The sequence below is a fragment of the Monodon monoceros genome, unplaced genomic scaffold (genome assembly GCF_005190385.1).
Source record: "Monodon monoceros isolate NGI ecotype Baffin Bay Population unplaced genomic scaffold, NGI_Narwhal_1 Super_Scaffold_10, whole genome shotgun sequence".
Taxonomy (NCBI): domain Eukaryota; kingdom Metazoa; phylum Chordata; class Mammalia; order Artiodactyla; family Monodontidae; genus Monodon; species Monodon monoceros.
In genome coordinates, this window is record NW_021703766.1 from 30713415 (window position 1) to 30729567 (window position 16153).

At 38.1% G+C, this 16153-nt stretch overlaps 1 protein-coding gene across 3 annotated transcripts in view; it reads right to left on the reverse strand.

Moving 5' to 3' along the window:
• RBL2 (RB transcriptional corepressor like 2) overlaps positions 1-16153 on the reverse strand; it is a 52172-nt gene that overhangs the window by 28577 nt on the left and 7442 nt on the right. For 2 of the 3 annotated variants that reach the window (XM_029243197.1, XM_029243188.1), the window contains exons 4-8: positions 15033-15097; positions 11397-11525; positions 9724-9884; positions 9567-9631; positions 8428-8614 (exon numbers count right to left, since the gene is read on the reverse strand). In XM_029243197.1, coding sequence (XP_029099030.1) covers positions 8428-8614; positions 9567-9631; positions 9724-9884; positions 11397-11525; positions 15033-15097 — 607 coding nt within the window. The remainder of the gene's footprint in view (positions 1-8427; positions 8615-9566; positions 9632-9723; positions 9885-11396; positions 11526-15032; positions 15098-16153) is intronic. The other variant, XM_029243206.1, reaches the window with a different exon arrangement.

Below are 16153 nucleotides of genomic sequence, written 5' to 3' on the forward strand. Positions count from 1 at the left end.
ATGTTTATGGGAATTCCCTGGCAGTCCAGTGGTTAGGACTCCACACTTTCACTGCTGAGGGCCTAGGTTCAATCCCTGGTCAGGGAACTAAGATCCCACCAACCACACCGTGTGGCACAGCCAAAACAAAAAAAGTAAAAATAAAATAAAAGGTTAAATGTTTAAGATAAGGCATAGTTCCCTATTATTCCTCCTTCAAAACTTAAGCTTGGGGCTTCCCTGGTGGCACAGTGGTTGAGAGTCCGCGTGCCGATGCAGGGGACACAGGTTCGTGCCCCGGTACGGGAAGTTCCCACGTGCCACGGAAAAGCTGGGCCCGTGAGCCATGGCCGCTGAGCCTGCGCGTCCGGAGCCTGTGCTCTGCAACGGGAGAGGCCACAACAGTGAGAGGCCCGTGTACCGCAAAAAACAAAAACTTGAGCTTGAAGGCAAACATAAGCATGAAAATATTAAGGCTATCTCTGACAAACAGAATTTCACCATTCCCATCTACTGCTATTTTTGTAATTACTCAAAGATTGACAAAGGAAAGCTGAGAATAAATCTGGCCCAAATGAAATCCATGATTTAATAAAAGCTCATCTAAATAATCAAATTTGGACTGTCCTGGTGGCACAGTGGTTAAGAATCCACCTGCCAATGCAGGGGACATGGGTTCAAGCCCTGGTCCGTGAAGATCCCACATGTCGTGGAGCAACTAAGCCCGTGCGCCACAACTACTGAGCCTGCGCTCTAGAGCCTGTGAGCCACAACTGCTGAGCCCATGTGCCACAACTACTGAAGCCCATGTGCCTAGAGCCCATGCTCCACAACAAGAGAAGCCACCACAATGAGAAGCCCCCACAATGCAACAAAGAGTAGCCCCAGCTCGCCGCAACTAGAGAAAGCCCATGCACAGCAACGAAGACCCAACACAGCCAAAAATAAATAAAATAAATTTATAAAAAAATAAAAAGTAATCAAATTTGCTTCACAGAGAGGATAAAACAAACATTCTTAGATGCAGAATACAACCTGATGCAGAACAGCCTTCTTCAGTCTTCTTGCCCTTCTTTACCTTTAGTTACTAGAACCTATCACAGTTTTTCCCCCCAAAGCAGACAGATCTTCAGAGAAATAAGTTTAAGTGAAATTCTTGAACACAAATATGAAAAAGATATAACTTAACATCAAGAATTTAAGCATGAATACATAGGCTATAAATTTAAGAAAACTGAAATCGTATCAAGTATCTTTTCCGACCACAACACTACAAGACCAGATATCAATTACAGGAAAATATCTGTAAAAAATACAAACACATGGAGGCTAAACAATACACTACTTAATATCCAAGAGATCACTGAAGAAATCAAAGAGGAAATCAAAAAATACCTAGAAACAAGTGACAATGAAAACACGACGGCCCAAAACCTATGGGATGCAGCAAAAGCAGTTCTAAGAGGGAAGTTTATAGCAATACAATCCTACCTTAAGAAACAAGAAACATCTCAAATAAACAACCTAACCGTGCACCTAAAGCAATTAGAGAAAGAACAAAAAACACCCAAAGTTAGCAGAAGGAAAGAAATCATAAAGATCAGATCAGAAATAAATGAAAAAGAAATGAAGGAAACGATAGCAAAGATCAATAAAACTAAAAGCTGGTTCTTTGAGAAGATAAACAAGATACATAAACCATTAGCCAGACTCATCAAGAAAAAAAGGGAGAAGACACAAATCAATAGAATTAGAAATGAAAAAGGAGAAGTAACAACTGACACTGCTGAAATACAAAGGATCATGAGAGATTACTACAAGCAACTATATGCCCCAAAAATGGACAACCTGGGGGCTTCCCTGGTGGCGTAGTGGTTAAGAGTCCGCCTGCCGATGCAGGGGACATGGGTTCGTGCCCCAGTCCGGGAGGATCCCACATGCCACGGAGTGGCTGGGCCCGTGAGCCATGGCCGCTGAGCCTGTGCGTCTGGAGCCTGTGCTCTGCAACGGGAGAGGCCACAACAGTGAGAAGCCTGTGTACCGCAAAAAAAAAGGACAACCTGGAGAAATGGACAAATTCTTAGAAATGCACAACCTTCTGAGACTGAACCAGAAAAAATAGAAAATATGAACAGACCAATCACAAGCACTGAAATTTAAACTGTGATTAAACATCTTCCAAGAAACAAAAGCCCAAGACCAGATGACTTTACAGGCAAATTCTATCATTTAGAGAAGAGCTAACACCCATCCTTCTCAAAATCTTCCAAAATATAGCAGAGGGAGGAACACTCCCAAACTCATTCTACGAGGCCACCATCACCCTAATACCAAAACCAGACAAAGATGTCACAAAGAAAGAAAACTACAGGCCAATAACACTGATGAACATAGATGCAAAAATCCTCAACAAAATACTAGCAAACAGGGCTTCCCTTGTGGCACAGTGGTTAAGAGTCCACCTGCCAATGCAGGGGATACGGGTTTGAGCCCTGGTCCGGGAAGATCCCACATATGACAGAGCAACTAAGCCCGTGCGCCACAACTACTGAGCCCGTGAGCCACAACTACTGAGCCGGTGCACCTAGAGACCGTGCTCCACAATAAGAGAAGCCACCGCAACGAGAAGCCCGTGCACTGCAACAAAGAGTAGCTCACTGCAACTAGAGAAAGCCTGCACGCGGCAACAAAGACCCAATGCAGCCAAAAACAAATAAATTAAATAAAATTAAAAAAAATACTAGCAAACAGAATCCAACAGCACATTAAAAGGATCATATACCATGATCAAGTGGGGTTTATCCCAGGAATACAAGGAGTCTTCAATATACGCAAATCAATCAATGTGATACACCATATTAACAAACTGAAGGAGAAAAACTATATGAACATCTCAATAAATGCAGAGAAAGCTTTCAACAAAATTCAACACCCATTTATGATAAAAACCCTCCAGAAAGCAGGCATAGAGGGAACTTTCCTCAACATAATAAAGGCCATATATGACAAATCCACAGCCAACATTGTCCTCAATGGTGAAAAACTGAAAGCATTTCCACTAAGATCAGGAACAAGACAAGGCTGCACACTCTCACCACTATTATTCAACAAAGTTTTGGATGTTTTAGCCACAGCAATCAGAGAAGAAAAAGAAATAAAAGGAATCCAAATTGGAAAAGAAGAAGTAAAGCGGTCATTGTTTGCAGATGACATGATACTATACATAGAGAATCCTAAAGATGCCACCAGAAAACTACTAGAGCTAATCAATGAATTTGGTAAAGTAGCAGGATACAAAAACTAATGCACAGAAATCTCTTGCAATCCTATTCACTAATGATGAAAAATCTGAAAGTGAAACTAAGAAAACACTCCCATTTACCATTGCAACAAAAAGAATAAAATATCTAGCAATAAACCTACCTAAGGAGACAAGAGGCCTGTATGCAGAAAATTATAAGACACTGATGAAAGAAATTAAAGATGATACAAATAGATGGAGAGATGTACCATGTTCTTGGATTGGAAGATTCACCACTGTGAAAATGACTATACTACCCAAAGCAATCTACAGATTCAATGCAATCCCTATCAAACTACCAATGGCATTTTCACAGAACTAGAACAAAAAATTTCACAATTTGTATGGAAACACAGAAGACCCCGAATAACCAAAGCAATCTTGAGAAAGAAAAATGGAGCTGGAGGAATCACACTCCCAGACTTCAGACTATACTACAAAGCTACAGTAATCAAGACAGTATGGTACTGGCACAAAAACAGAAAGATAGATAAATGGAACAGGATAGAAAGCCCAGAGATAAACCCACACACATATGGTCACCTTATCTTTGATAAAGGAGGCAGGAATGTACAGAGGAGAAAGGACAGCCTCTTCAATAAGTGGTGCTGGGAAAACTGGACAGGTACATGTAAAGGTATGAGCTTAGTATACTCCCTAACACCATACACAAAAATAAGCTCAAAATGGATTAAAGACCTAAATGTAAGGCCAGAAACTATCAAACTCTTAGAGGAAAACATAGGCAGAACCCTCTATGACATAAATCACAGCAAGATCCTCTTTGACCCACCTCCTAGAGAAATGGAAAACAAAAATAAACAAATAGGACCTAATGAAACTTAAAAGCTTTTGCATAGCAAAGGAAACCATAAACAAGATGAAAAGAAAACCCTCAGAATGGGAGAAAATATTTGCAAATGAGGCAACTGACAAAGGACTAATCTCCAAAATGTACAAGCAGCTCATGCAGCTCAATATCAGAAAAACAAATAACCCAATCCAAAAATAGGCAGTAGACCATACAGACATTTCTCCAAAGAAGATATACAGGTTGCCAACAAACACATAAAAGAATGCTGAACATCATTAATCATTAGAGAAATGCAAGTCAAAACTACAATGAGATATCATCTTACACCGGTCAGAATGGCCACCATCGAAAAATCTACAAACAGTAAATGCTGGAGAGGGTGTGGAGAAAAGGGAACCCTCTTGCACTGTTGGTGGGAATATAAATTGATACAGCCACTATGAAGAACAGTATGGAGGTTCCTTAAAAAAGTAAAAATAGAACTACCGTATGCCCCAGCAATCCCACTACTGGGCATATACCCTGAGAAAACCATAATTCAAAAAGAGTCATGAACCAAAATGTTCATTGCAGCTCTATTTACAATAGCCAGGACATGGAAGCAACCTAAGTGTCCATTAACAGATGAATGGATAAAGAAGATGTGGCACATATATACAATGGAATATTACTCAGCCATAAAAAGAAACGAAATTGAGTTATTTGTAGTGTGGTGGATGGACCTGGAGTCTGTCATACAGAGTGGTAGTCAGAAAGAGAAAAACAAATACCGTACGCTAACACATATATATGGAATCTGAAAAGAAAAAAAAAGAAAATGGTCATGAAGAACCTAGGGGCAAGACAGGAATAAAGACACAGACCTACTAGAGAATGGACTTGAGGATATGGGAAGGGGGAAGGTTAAGCTGGGACAAAGTGAGAGTGGGATGGACATATATTTACTACCAAACGTAAAATAGATAGCTAGTGGGAAGCAGCCGCATTGCACACGGAGATCTGCTCGGTGCTTTGTGACCACCTAGATGGGTGGGATAGGGAGGGTCGGAGGGAGGGAGATGCAAGAAGGAAGAGATATGGGGACATATGTATATGTATAATTGATTCACTTTGTTATACAGCAGAAACTAACACACCATTGTAAAGCAATTATACTCCAATAAAGATGTTAAAAAATACATAGGCTAATAAAATATCTTTTCTAATTTTTACAACGAACTCTGAAAGGTTAAGACAGCTAAAGAGTTTTTTACTATTCAAGATAGACTATATTTCCCTATGTATTAAATGTGCTTATTCTAGAGATAGTTGTAAAAACACCCAGCAAAAATTTTACCTGGCAACAGAACTATTCAAGTTTCATGAGATACAGAAAAACACAGTAATTCGCCATACAGAAATAAATCTATATGTGTTTTCTCTGTGAATTAAGCAAGAGTAGAGCCAAGACTTTCACTTTGTTTCAAAGAAATTAATTCTGTAATTTTTTTTAGGTCAATAAGATGATCTACGTAGATTAACTACATTCAGAAGATTTCTCCCTATATTTAACAGCTTTTCTTACAGCCACCTTCTTCCCTGTTTATGAACCAGTGCATTGCTGGGAGGAGAAGCAACAGCAGCCAGCAGCATCTCACCACGTGGCCCACAGGTAGCAGCACTTCCACAAAGGAAATGACATACGACGACCACAAACAACTTCCTGCCTGTAGTCTTCAAGGTCAGCATGGGGCTTCTTGGTAGCCCTGTTTAAGTTCTTAGTTTAAAGCTTCCTGTGCATTCTGATCAAGAAGAGTCTCTCTTTAACTTCTTAGACCTCTTTTATTGTCTATCAACTCATACTACTAGGTAACCTCTCTTAATTCCATAGCTTTAAAAGCCATCCGTATCCTAATGACACTATATATATCCTAAGGGTATATATATATATATATATATATATATATATATATACAGCCCTTACTTTTGCTGTGAGCTCTAGTCTTGTATCTCTAAATGGCCTATTTAACTCCTCTACTAGAATATAAAAAGACATCTCACCCTTAACGTGCTCATAACTCTAACTCTTGATTTTTTCCCCGCTAGACTTGTTCTTTCCCCTCAATAAACGTCAATAGTAAATATTTATGGAATGCCTACAAGCACTGAATACAACACTGGTCATAGACCTCATAAAGCTTATATTCTAATGCAGGGAGACAGATAATAAACAATCCATCTATCCTTCCTTCCTTTCTTCCTCTCTCCCTCTCTTCCTCCCTCTCTTCCTCTCCTTCTCTCTCTTTCTATGTATTTATTATCTTGAGACAATCAATTCTTTATTTCTACCTACCTACCTACCAACCATCAGACACTGATAAATGCTAACAGGAACACTAATGGCAAAATAAGGGGGAAAGCAAGTCCTGAGGTAGGGGAGGATGCTAGTGGTTATTATTTTATATAGCAGTCAGGTTATCAGAGATCTGAAGGAAGCGAGGAAGTAAACCACATGAGCATCTTGAAGAAACTTGCTCTAGGCTGAGAAAACAGCAAGAGCAAAGGCTTTGAGCTGGGAGTATGCTTGGCATATCTGAAGAATGAAAAAGGAGGTTAATGTGGCATGAGTGGAAAGGGTGAGGAGGAAAGTGGTGGGAGATGAATTCAGAGAGGTAGCACGGCTAGATCACTGAAGACTTTTTAGGCATTTGTAAGGACTTTAGCTTTTATACCATTCACCCAACTGGAGTCATCACTGTTTTCTTTTTTTTTCACACCCTAGATCCAAGCCATCAGTAAATTCCAGGATATTCATAGCTGTTTTGTTCACTGACATAGCCCCAGTGTCCAGGACACAATCTGACATACAGCATACCTTGAGAATATTTGTTGAATGAGAAAGCAAACCAGTCTTAAGTCTGGTCTTACAGGTGAGTTACCTCTTGGAATTAGCTACACTGCCTCTGGAAGCACCTGTCAGAAGGTGTTTATTTTCTGTTGTATGAACACCACACAACAGAAGGGAAACTCCTAGTCGCCATCATCCTAAGTGTCTGCATGAAATATACATATGATCCTGAAACTCAGTTTAACAGAACTTTCTTAAAGACTACAGATTCTCAGTTTCTCTAGTCTCTTAGATGAAGGTACCAATTTGGGTCAATCAACATTTTCTAAACACTTACTATGTTCAATATGGGCTGTATATTACTGGCCACCTTCTCAAAACCAACAATCTTCAGCATGATATATTCATTTACATTTATATTAAATTCTTTTTCCCAGATCTAACCAAAAATTTTGAAAGTCAAGGTTGACAAAATTTAAAACAGTAAACATAGAGATAACTTTTTTTTTTGGTCCTCAAAAGTGTTTTTTTGTTTGTTTGTTTTGTTTTTTTTGCAGTACACGGGCCTCTCACTGTTGTGGCCTCTCCCGTTGCGGAGCACAGGCTCCAGACGCGCAGGCTTGGCGGCCATGGCTCACGGGCCCAGCCGCTCCGCGGCATGTGGGATCTTCCCGGACCGGGGCACGAACCCGTGTCCCCTGCATCGGCAGGCGGGCTCTCAACCACTGCGCCACCAGGGAAGCCCCAAAAGTGTCTTTTGTTTGTTTGTTTTGTTTTACATCTTTATTGGAGTATAATTGCTTTACAATGGTGTGTTAGTTTCTGCTTTATAACAAAGTGAATCAGTTATACATATACATATGTTTCCATATCTCTTCCCTCTTGCGTCTCCCTCCCTCCCACCCTCCCTATCCCACCCCTCCAGGCAGTCAAAAAGCACCGAGCTGATCTCCCTGTGCTATGCGGCTGCTTCCCACTAGCTATCTATTTTATGTTTGGTAGTGTATATATGTCCATGCCACTCTCACTTTGTCCCAGCTTAACCTTCCCCCTCCCCATATCCTCAAGTCCATTCTCTACGTCTGTGTCTTTATTCCTGTCCTGCCCCTAGGTTCTTCAAAACCTTTTTATTTTAGATTCCATATATATGTGTTAGCATACGGTATTTGTTTTTCTCTTTCTGACTTACTTCACTCTGTATGACAGACTCTAGGTCCATCCACCTCATTACAGATAGCTCAATTTCGTTTCTTTTTATGGCTGAGTAATATTCCACTGTATATATGTGCCACATCTTCTTTATCCATTCATCCGATGATGGGCACTTAAGTTGTTTCTATCTCCTGGGAGATAACTTTTTCAATTAAGATATGAATTAAGATGTGAATTTTCTTTTTCACACTGGAAGCAAGTAAAACGCATCTACACACACAATTACCAAAATAAAATAGAACCTCTGGCATGTCTGCTCCTGTATTTCCACTCTTCTGGCATGGCTCAACTCACCTTGTCAAAGTGCTGCTGCAAGATGCTTTTCATCTGCACCCTTTCAGCAGTCTCTGTTCCTGAACCAGTATTCAAACACCTTGAGAGGGTCCCAATTTCCTCTTCAGCATCCTCTCCAAGAAAGATCCGCTCATCTAAATTCCCAACAGATAAAACATACTCCTCATAGGCCTTATTGATGGCTTTACTATAGGGGAAAAAAAATAGGCAAAATGTGTACTCACAGAACTGCCATTTCAGTTGTTTTAGGCTACTTGTTTCATTTTTTTCATTTACTAAAAATTCTAATAATTTTGTAAAAGTTAAGTTTTAGTGGGATCACTGTTAATTATAAAAACTGAGGAGTATAAAATGCAAGCCTGCTCCATTATGCTCATGCATTGTACAGTAAGTATATTTTGGTGACAGTATTTCAGGATGGGTATCCTGTACCAAGCTGCCTGGTAGGTACAGGTGAGAAGCCTAACTATCTTTCTTAGCTGCTCCAGGCAAGTTTGAAGACCTAAGTACTTCCACATCATCATTCTTCCCCTGTGTAGTTCCAAAAGAATTTCTTTATTTCAAAAATCATGATCCAAAAGCTTAACTATTAAAGCTTTAAAGAACGGCCATACAGTTTTCAATAAATCTAAAACGTGTGCTTCGAGTAACAGTTGACAGAATTTTTTATTGCATCCCTATATTCTGCCACAAGACATATTCTAAATTTCCAGGATACAAACAATAAAAACATGAAACTCGGGCTTCCTTGGTGGCACAGTTGTTAAGAATCCGCCTGCCAATGCAGGGGACACAGGTTCGAGCCCTGGTCCGGGAGGATCCCACATGCCACGGAGCAACTAAGCCCGTGCACCAAAACTACTGAGCCTGAGCTCTGGAGCCCGTAAGCCACGGCTGCTGAGGCCTGCGCGCCTAGAGCCCATGCTCCGCAACAAGAGAAGCCACCACAATGGGAAGCCTGCACACCACAATGAAGAGCATCCCCTGCTCGGCACAACCGCACACAGCAATGAAGACCCAACGCAGCCAAAATAAATAAATTAAATAAATTAAAAAAAAAAAAAAAAAACATGAAACTCTGAGGTTTCCTAGGTACATAATTTAAAACATTAAAGTACGTTTATAACAGAAGTACTCACAAACTCTCTCCAAAATTCCCAGGTTCTAAAAAACCAGTAAGATTTTCTTCTTTTCCCTTAAGGAGCTATGATGAAAGAAAAGATCCTTAAGTCATCGTATTAAATCAAGTCTTTGCCCAGAAGATATTTTCAAATTACTTCTTTACTACTTACAAACCTTTTTTTCATAAAGTTTCCTAATATAAGGTTTCCAGAAATGTTCCTTTATTCCCTTTGCTTCCAAAACTAGGCCGTCATGTAAGGAACAGAGTTTCTCAATGACACAAGGTGGGTCGGAAGAAGGTTTAGAATCCTTAGCGTGAAAATCTTCAGATAGACCTGTGATGGGTAAAATCATAGAGATAGCAGGTAGCATTCCATAAACCAAACTGTAATAAACTAAAATATAAATAATAGAGAGTCTAATCAGCACTTGAGTTAGCATATGAGTGTACAGGAAATAGTGTAAGGGCCTAATTTGACTCTATTTAAATATAATTCAAAAATAGCAAATAGAGGTAAAGCATATCACTGCTCAAAAGATTTCGGTTATTCAGTTATTTACCTGGAGATGGTTAAAAAAGAAAAACTAAAAAAATAATTTAGTATATTGCTATAAGATCTAAAAACCAGAAAAATAAAATTTTGCCAATAAGCGTTACATTCAAATAAAAAATAGCACTTTGAAAAAAATTACTGTTCAAAGTACACACTCTTTATATACTTTGATTTAATTATATTATATGTATTTATCATATTAATTTACAGCCCTTGTTCTAGACTCAATGCAAGAGAAATAAAGAAGAGGGAATAAAATGAAGGGAAGCAGCTATATAGAAACATAAAAGGGACTTAGGAAGGAAATAAAAGAAAGGACAGAGAACATTAAACTTACCAAACCAGAAGCAACTGAAGTAATTAACTCCACTAACTTTAAAAATCTACCTTGAGATTCAGACAAGCTGAAATTCTAATTGTAACCACCCCACAACTGACAATCACTCAGAATCCTACCAAGGTATTATTCAAATAGCAGCAGCATTATATAATAGCTCAATAAATACTTTTTTTTTTTTTCTGCGGTACGCGGGCCTCTCACTGCTGTGGCCCCTTCCGCTGCGGAATACAGGCTCCGGACGCGCAGGCTCAGTGGCCATGGGTCACGGGCCCAGCTGCTCCACGGCACGCGGGATCCTCCCGGACCGGGGCACGAACCCGCGTTCCCTGCATCGGCAGGCGGACTCCTAACCACTGCGCCACCAGGGAAGCCCAATAAATAATTTTTAATATTTGCTTTATACATAATTGGTCTCTTACTGTATATCATTCATAGAAATTATATACCTTAAAGCCTACTAAATGGATTGCCAAAATAACTATCATTTCTAAACACCTTTTAGTTTAGAGTTGAAAATTCATTTTACTTATTTTAGAACCATAGCTACTCCTCTTCTATAGAAAAGATCTGAAATGGAGATTCTTTCAATAAATCTGCTTTGACCTCCTCCTGTGTGTCAGCCATGAAACTTGCCAATGTAGAAAACCACCGTCAGCTCTAATGTCATCTTTGCTACTCCAGGTTTTTAAATTCCTTCTTCTTGTTGAATATATATTTCAGAAACTTCTAAAGTTGCCATCTAAGACTTTAAACTTTGTGATATTTGCAATTTCTTTTTCCATAAATATTTTTACAGAGAGCTCAACTCCTAGGTGTAAGTACTCTGGTGATGAAGCTTTGAAAAGCATTTATGTTCTCTGATGCTAGGAAAGCCATAGTATGTGTACAACTCCCAACAGTAAACATAATGTAGAAATGTGAGTTGTCTGACAGTCTTTGATTTACAAACTTACCTTTAAAATTAGGGTTCACAAGTTCTTTACGATTGGAACATTGAAGGGCATTTCCATAAACTAAGTCCAAAGCACACAGCAGAAGATGATAAGAATTAACCAGATCATCACTAATCATGGGGAAATTACCTACAGGATTATAAACAATTATAGAGTTAAATTTGCATCAACTTCACAATATTTTTAAAATAATTTCTTCCTTTAGTTAAAATGACATTATACAACAGTGTACAAAGCTGACTCAAGAGCTACAGAAAGTGTTTTGGCAAATTTACAGTTTGAAATATTAAACTCTTAGAAATTTATTAAACTAGATAGATAAGAGCAAGACTAAGAAGCCCGCCGGCCGCAACTAAGACCTGGCACAACCAAATAAAGAAATTTTAAAAATAAGTATTTTTAAAAAAAGAGTTTAAGAAAAACCAAAACTTTACTATAAATGCCATTCATTAATATTCATTAAATAAGCATTTATTAAATGCCTAATAGCTGATCAAAATTTTATCATACTTGGTTTTTCTTTTGAAAATTCTGAACACAAACAACTTCATAAATTATCTCAAGCTGTAAGAAACTGTTTGGTATGAAAATATTTTTCTGTCAAGAAAACTGGTAGAAATGCTTAGATGGGAAAAGCTGAAAAAATGATTAATATAATTATTTTTTCATGTATGTATTTTAAAAAGACCAGAAACTATAATCAGACTCCTAACGGTAATATTTTAAATACTTTTTGATGTAGTAATACAAGCTCATATAAATTAACGCAACAGGACCACAATAAAAGATATTTCAGTTCTAGAGCTAGTATCTCAAGAATAATTGTTGATGCTTGGTAACAAAAAAATAAACCAAAACCTAAACCTAAAGAAACATGTCATTTCTGTAGTTCTGGTTTAACTCTAACATTGAAAACAGTTTTTATAGGCAGTGAAAACAGTTCTATTATTCTTAGAAATTAAGGAATATTTCTAGATTTTTTTGTATCTTTAAGCATTAAACACTGCATATATATGCTTCATATTGATTTTACACTCTTATAACATCAGATGAATTCAACTTAAATAGCTAACATACATCTGAAGAATTATTTCTAAACCTTGACATTTTCACACTAAATGACTACCCAAATGCATACACACACACACTCACACTACTCTGTTTCAGGCTGTTTTCTCTCCTTTCCTCTAAAGAAAGTTATCACTTACCTCAGCGTAGCAGGATAAGCAATTCTTTTTTTTTTTTTTAATAGATGGAAATATTTCAACAAATCAATTTAAATGGATTAAAGAGAAAAAATAGTTTTCTGCTGCCAAAAAGACAAATGATAATTAATAGGCTAAACTTTGCATTGATATAACCAAACTAACTTGCATGGTTTCACAAAAAAGATGCTTAATATTAAAATATACTCAATTCCTCAGATGTAAAACGGGAAGTGGTACCTACCAGTTTCAAGCTACAAAGCCCTACACACTGACAAGCCTAAACTTGTCGCTGGTGTTGTACCTGCCATGGAAGGAAATAACTGGCAGCACAGTGACTTCTAACAAAAATCTGAAATGCCCCTAAAGATCAGAACCTAAACTCCACGACTCTCCCATCATGACATACTCTACATTTCAAATCCTGACTTTAGAAATAAATCTCACTTCGTGAGATATTTTATCTTTCAATCAACAAAGATAATCTGACTGAAGACTTGGGATAACATGTAAAACAGGAAGTGGCACCTAACAGTCTTCAGTCCACAAAGCCCTTCATGACAACAAGCCCAAACTTGTCACTGGTGTGTACTTGCCATTGGAAGTCAACAAAGATAACAGGCAAAAGTTAGCTTGTTTATCAGGAATGAGATAATCTGGGATGCCCACTGTTGCAGACAAAGTCATGAAAAAGGTGTCTATAAGAGTACACCGTCCCCCAAATAACTAAATCAAGAACTGAATAAAACCAACTAAACTACTCTATTGGAAAAGATCCTAGTGAATCATAAACGATCATAGTGCTGGATCGTGGGTAGACAAAGGCTCTTTAGACCAAATAATTATATCGGAATTAATAACAGTAAGGTAAAACTCAAACACTGAGTTAACTGTAGAGACAAAAGCTATGCCACCCCAGTTGATCAAGTGAGACCAAAACCTAAATAAAGACAATACACTTCTCTTCCAATAATTTATATAGTACCAAATACTTACCTCCAAGTATACATATGTCATAAGACATAAAACAGATATAAATCCTAGAAGTCAGATATACCTGCCCACAATCTACTGTCAAGACTAATATCATAACACCAGCCACAGTAAGCCAAGTGGTAGCAAATGTTCCAACCATCATGAAAACAGTTTATATGCTCTTAAGTCTTTCTAAATTTCATGCCACTGATCACACCACCTTCATCTCTGCTAAAGAAACATCCAGTGTGATGGAAAGCAAAAATAACCAAGAGCTTATTTTTGACAAAAGAAAGATTTTTCTTTTCAATAAAGCATGCAACTCAGGGAAGGAAGGATAAGTTCTAACCTAACTAGCTAGAAAGGACCAGCTACAATCAGACAAATTGAACTGACACCAAGGGAGTGACACATCCCTGCTAGAGGGCCTACACATGCGGCATGAAACCAAGAGCTAGGAGATGTGGATTCAAATCCTAGCTCTGTTTCTAGCAGCTAGTTTCTGGGCCTCAGTTACTGACTCTTTAAATAAGTTGGACAAATTGATCTAACAATGAGAACCTCTTATATTTATGAAACACCTGCCAGCTCTAATAATTCTTTGATTTTAACCTTGCATTTTATTGGGATATCTTAATGGCAAAGGCATTCTATATAATCTATAGAAAAAGCTGTGTAAATGTACTTTCTGCTCTTCTATATATTAGTAAGAATCATTTCTACATAGAAATACAGAGAGGTAAGAACCTGCTGTATAGCACAGGGAACTCCACTTCGCTGTACAGTAGAAACTAACACAACATTGTAAAACAACTATACCTCAATTAAAAAAAAAAAAAAAGACACCATGCCTAGGAATAAGCTGCATAAATTTTACACATATTTTATATTTCATTTCAATAAACTTAGTGATAGTCAATTCATTCCTGATTTAAAAAAATACAGAGAGGACAATAATAAGAATAAAAATGTATTTCACTGAATGCAGACCTTGGACAGGTTAAGTGAGAAGAGGAGGTAGAGAAAATAAGTTGTATCTAAAGGTATTTGATCAAGCATATTTACCTGAACAAGATGTAAAAAGTAATCTGAACTACTCTGAGAACGATCAGTCCCACTCAATTAAATAAGACATGTCTCGTGAAAAATACAGCCCAAGATATAAGCACAGACACACTAATGTGTTTCAGTCCATAATTCAGAGATAATGTGCTTTGGAAAAAATGCTGTGTAAGAACAAAACGAAGGATTTTCCATTTAATGAAGGAAGTTTGGGATACTGTAAAGAATTTCAAGACTCTTATGAAAAGGCAATACTTAAAAAAGAACCTGGGACTAAAATCCTTGAGAAATTTTTCAGTGAGAATCTTTTCCTGATACACATTATAGGTTGACAATAGTAGTACCTGAACTTCTAAATAAACTAATATTTAAATAAATATCACTCTTTCCTTACCTTTTGCATATATAAAAAGCACCCAACAAAAATGGAAAACTTCAGACACGGTACAGGGCTGTCGCCTTTGGGGGAGAAAAAAGTCATGAGATAACAGAAGAATCAGAAAAAGACATGACAAATGACTGTAAACTAGGTGAGAAACAAAACCCACAGTTAGAGGGAGTGACAGCAGATTCATTTCACATGGAAAATGTGCAAGAAGTTCTGCTCCAACCAAATACTGGTAAGGGAATAGCTGGGAGCGAGGGAAAGCACTCATCTTAGAAGAAAATTCTGAAGAAGTGTAAAAGCTTTTGCAGGTCAAGATAAGTAAGGTAGAAAATAAAACGAGTAACAATAGTCCTTCTGATGACATCAGCAAGGCTAATGCTGCTTTAAGACCCATGTATGCAGGCAGATATTCCTCCAACTTTTTTTCCCCTCCACCATAGTTGATGAAATGTAAACCCTCCCTCCCTAAAGACATTCCAGATTATATATCGAGTCACAAATGGATTTTTTTTTTTTTTTTTTTTTTTTGGCTGTGCTGCATGGCATGCGGGATCTTACCCCGACCAGGGACCGCACCCGTGCCCCCTGCAGTGGGAGCTCGGAGTCTTAACCAATGGACCGCCAGGGAAGTCCCACAAAAGGACTTTTTCATGTAAATTCGGGGCTCCCCATAATTCCTTATATTTCTATCATTAGGAGTACCTGTTGCAGGGAGGAGGAAGGGGGAAAATAAAAGTGTGCCTGTTATATTTGCTAAGATGTCTGCTACAGGGAGTTTCAGACCTGTTTTAAACTTGGCTTTTCTACCAAATCCTCTGCCAATGTTTAGGTAAGACATCTGTTGGCTCCATATCCCAATAGCTTTATTCTACCAAGGTGCTTTGAAGAGAAGAATCTGAAGACTGGGGTTTAGTTCCCGCACTGTCATTAGCTAAGTACACTTGCTCTCCATGTGCCTTAGTCTCTCCATCTGCTAAAAGATCATTCTACTTGGGTATAATACTGTATTTAATTCACCAGTCGATGGCAAGGATTAAACGTCATTGCCCTGCTTTAAAAAGTAGGCTCCCCACCATAGGCATGTGATAAACTACCTAGTTTTGATACCTAGCAAGATAAAAGTCAAA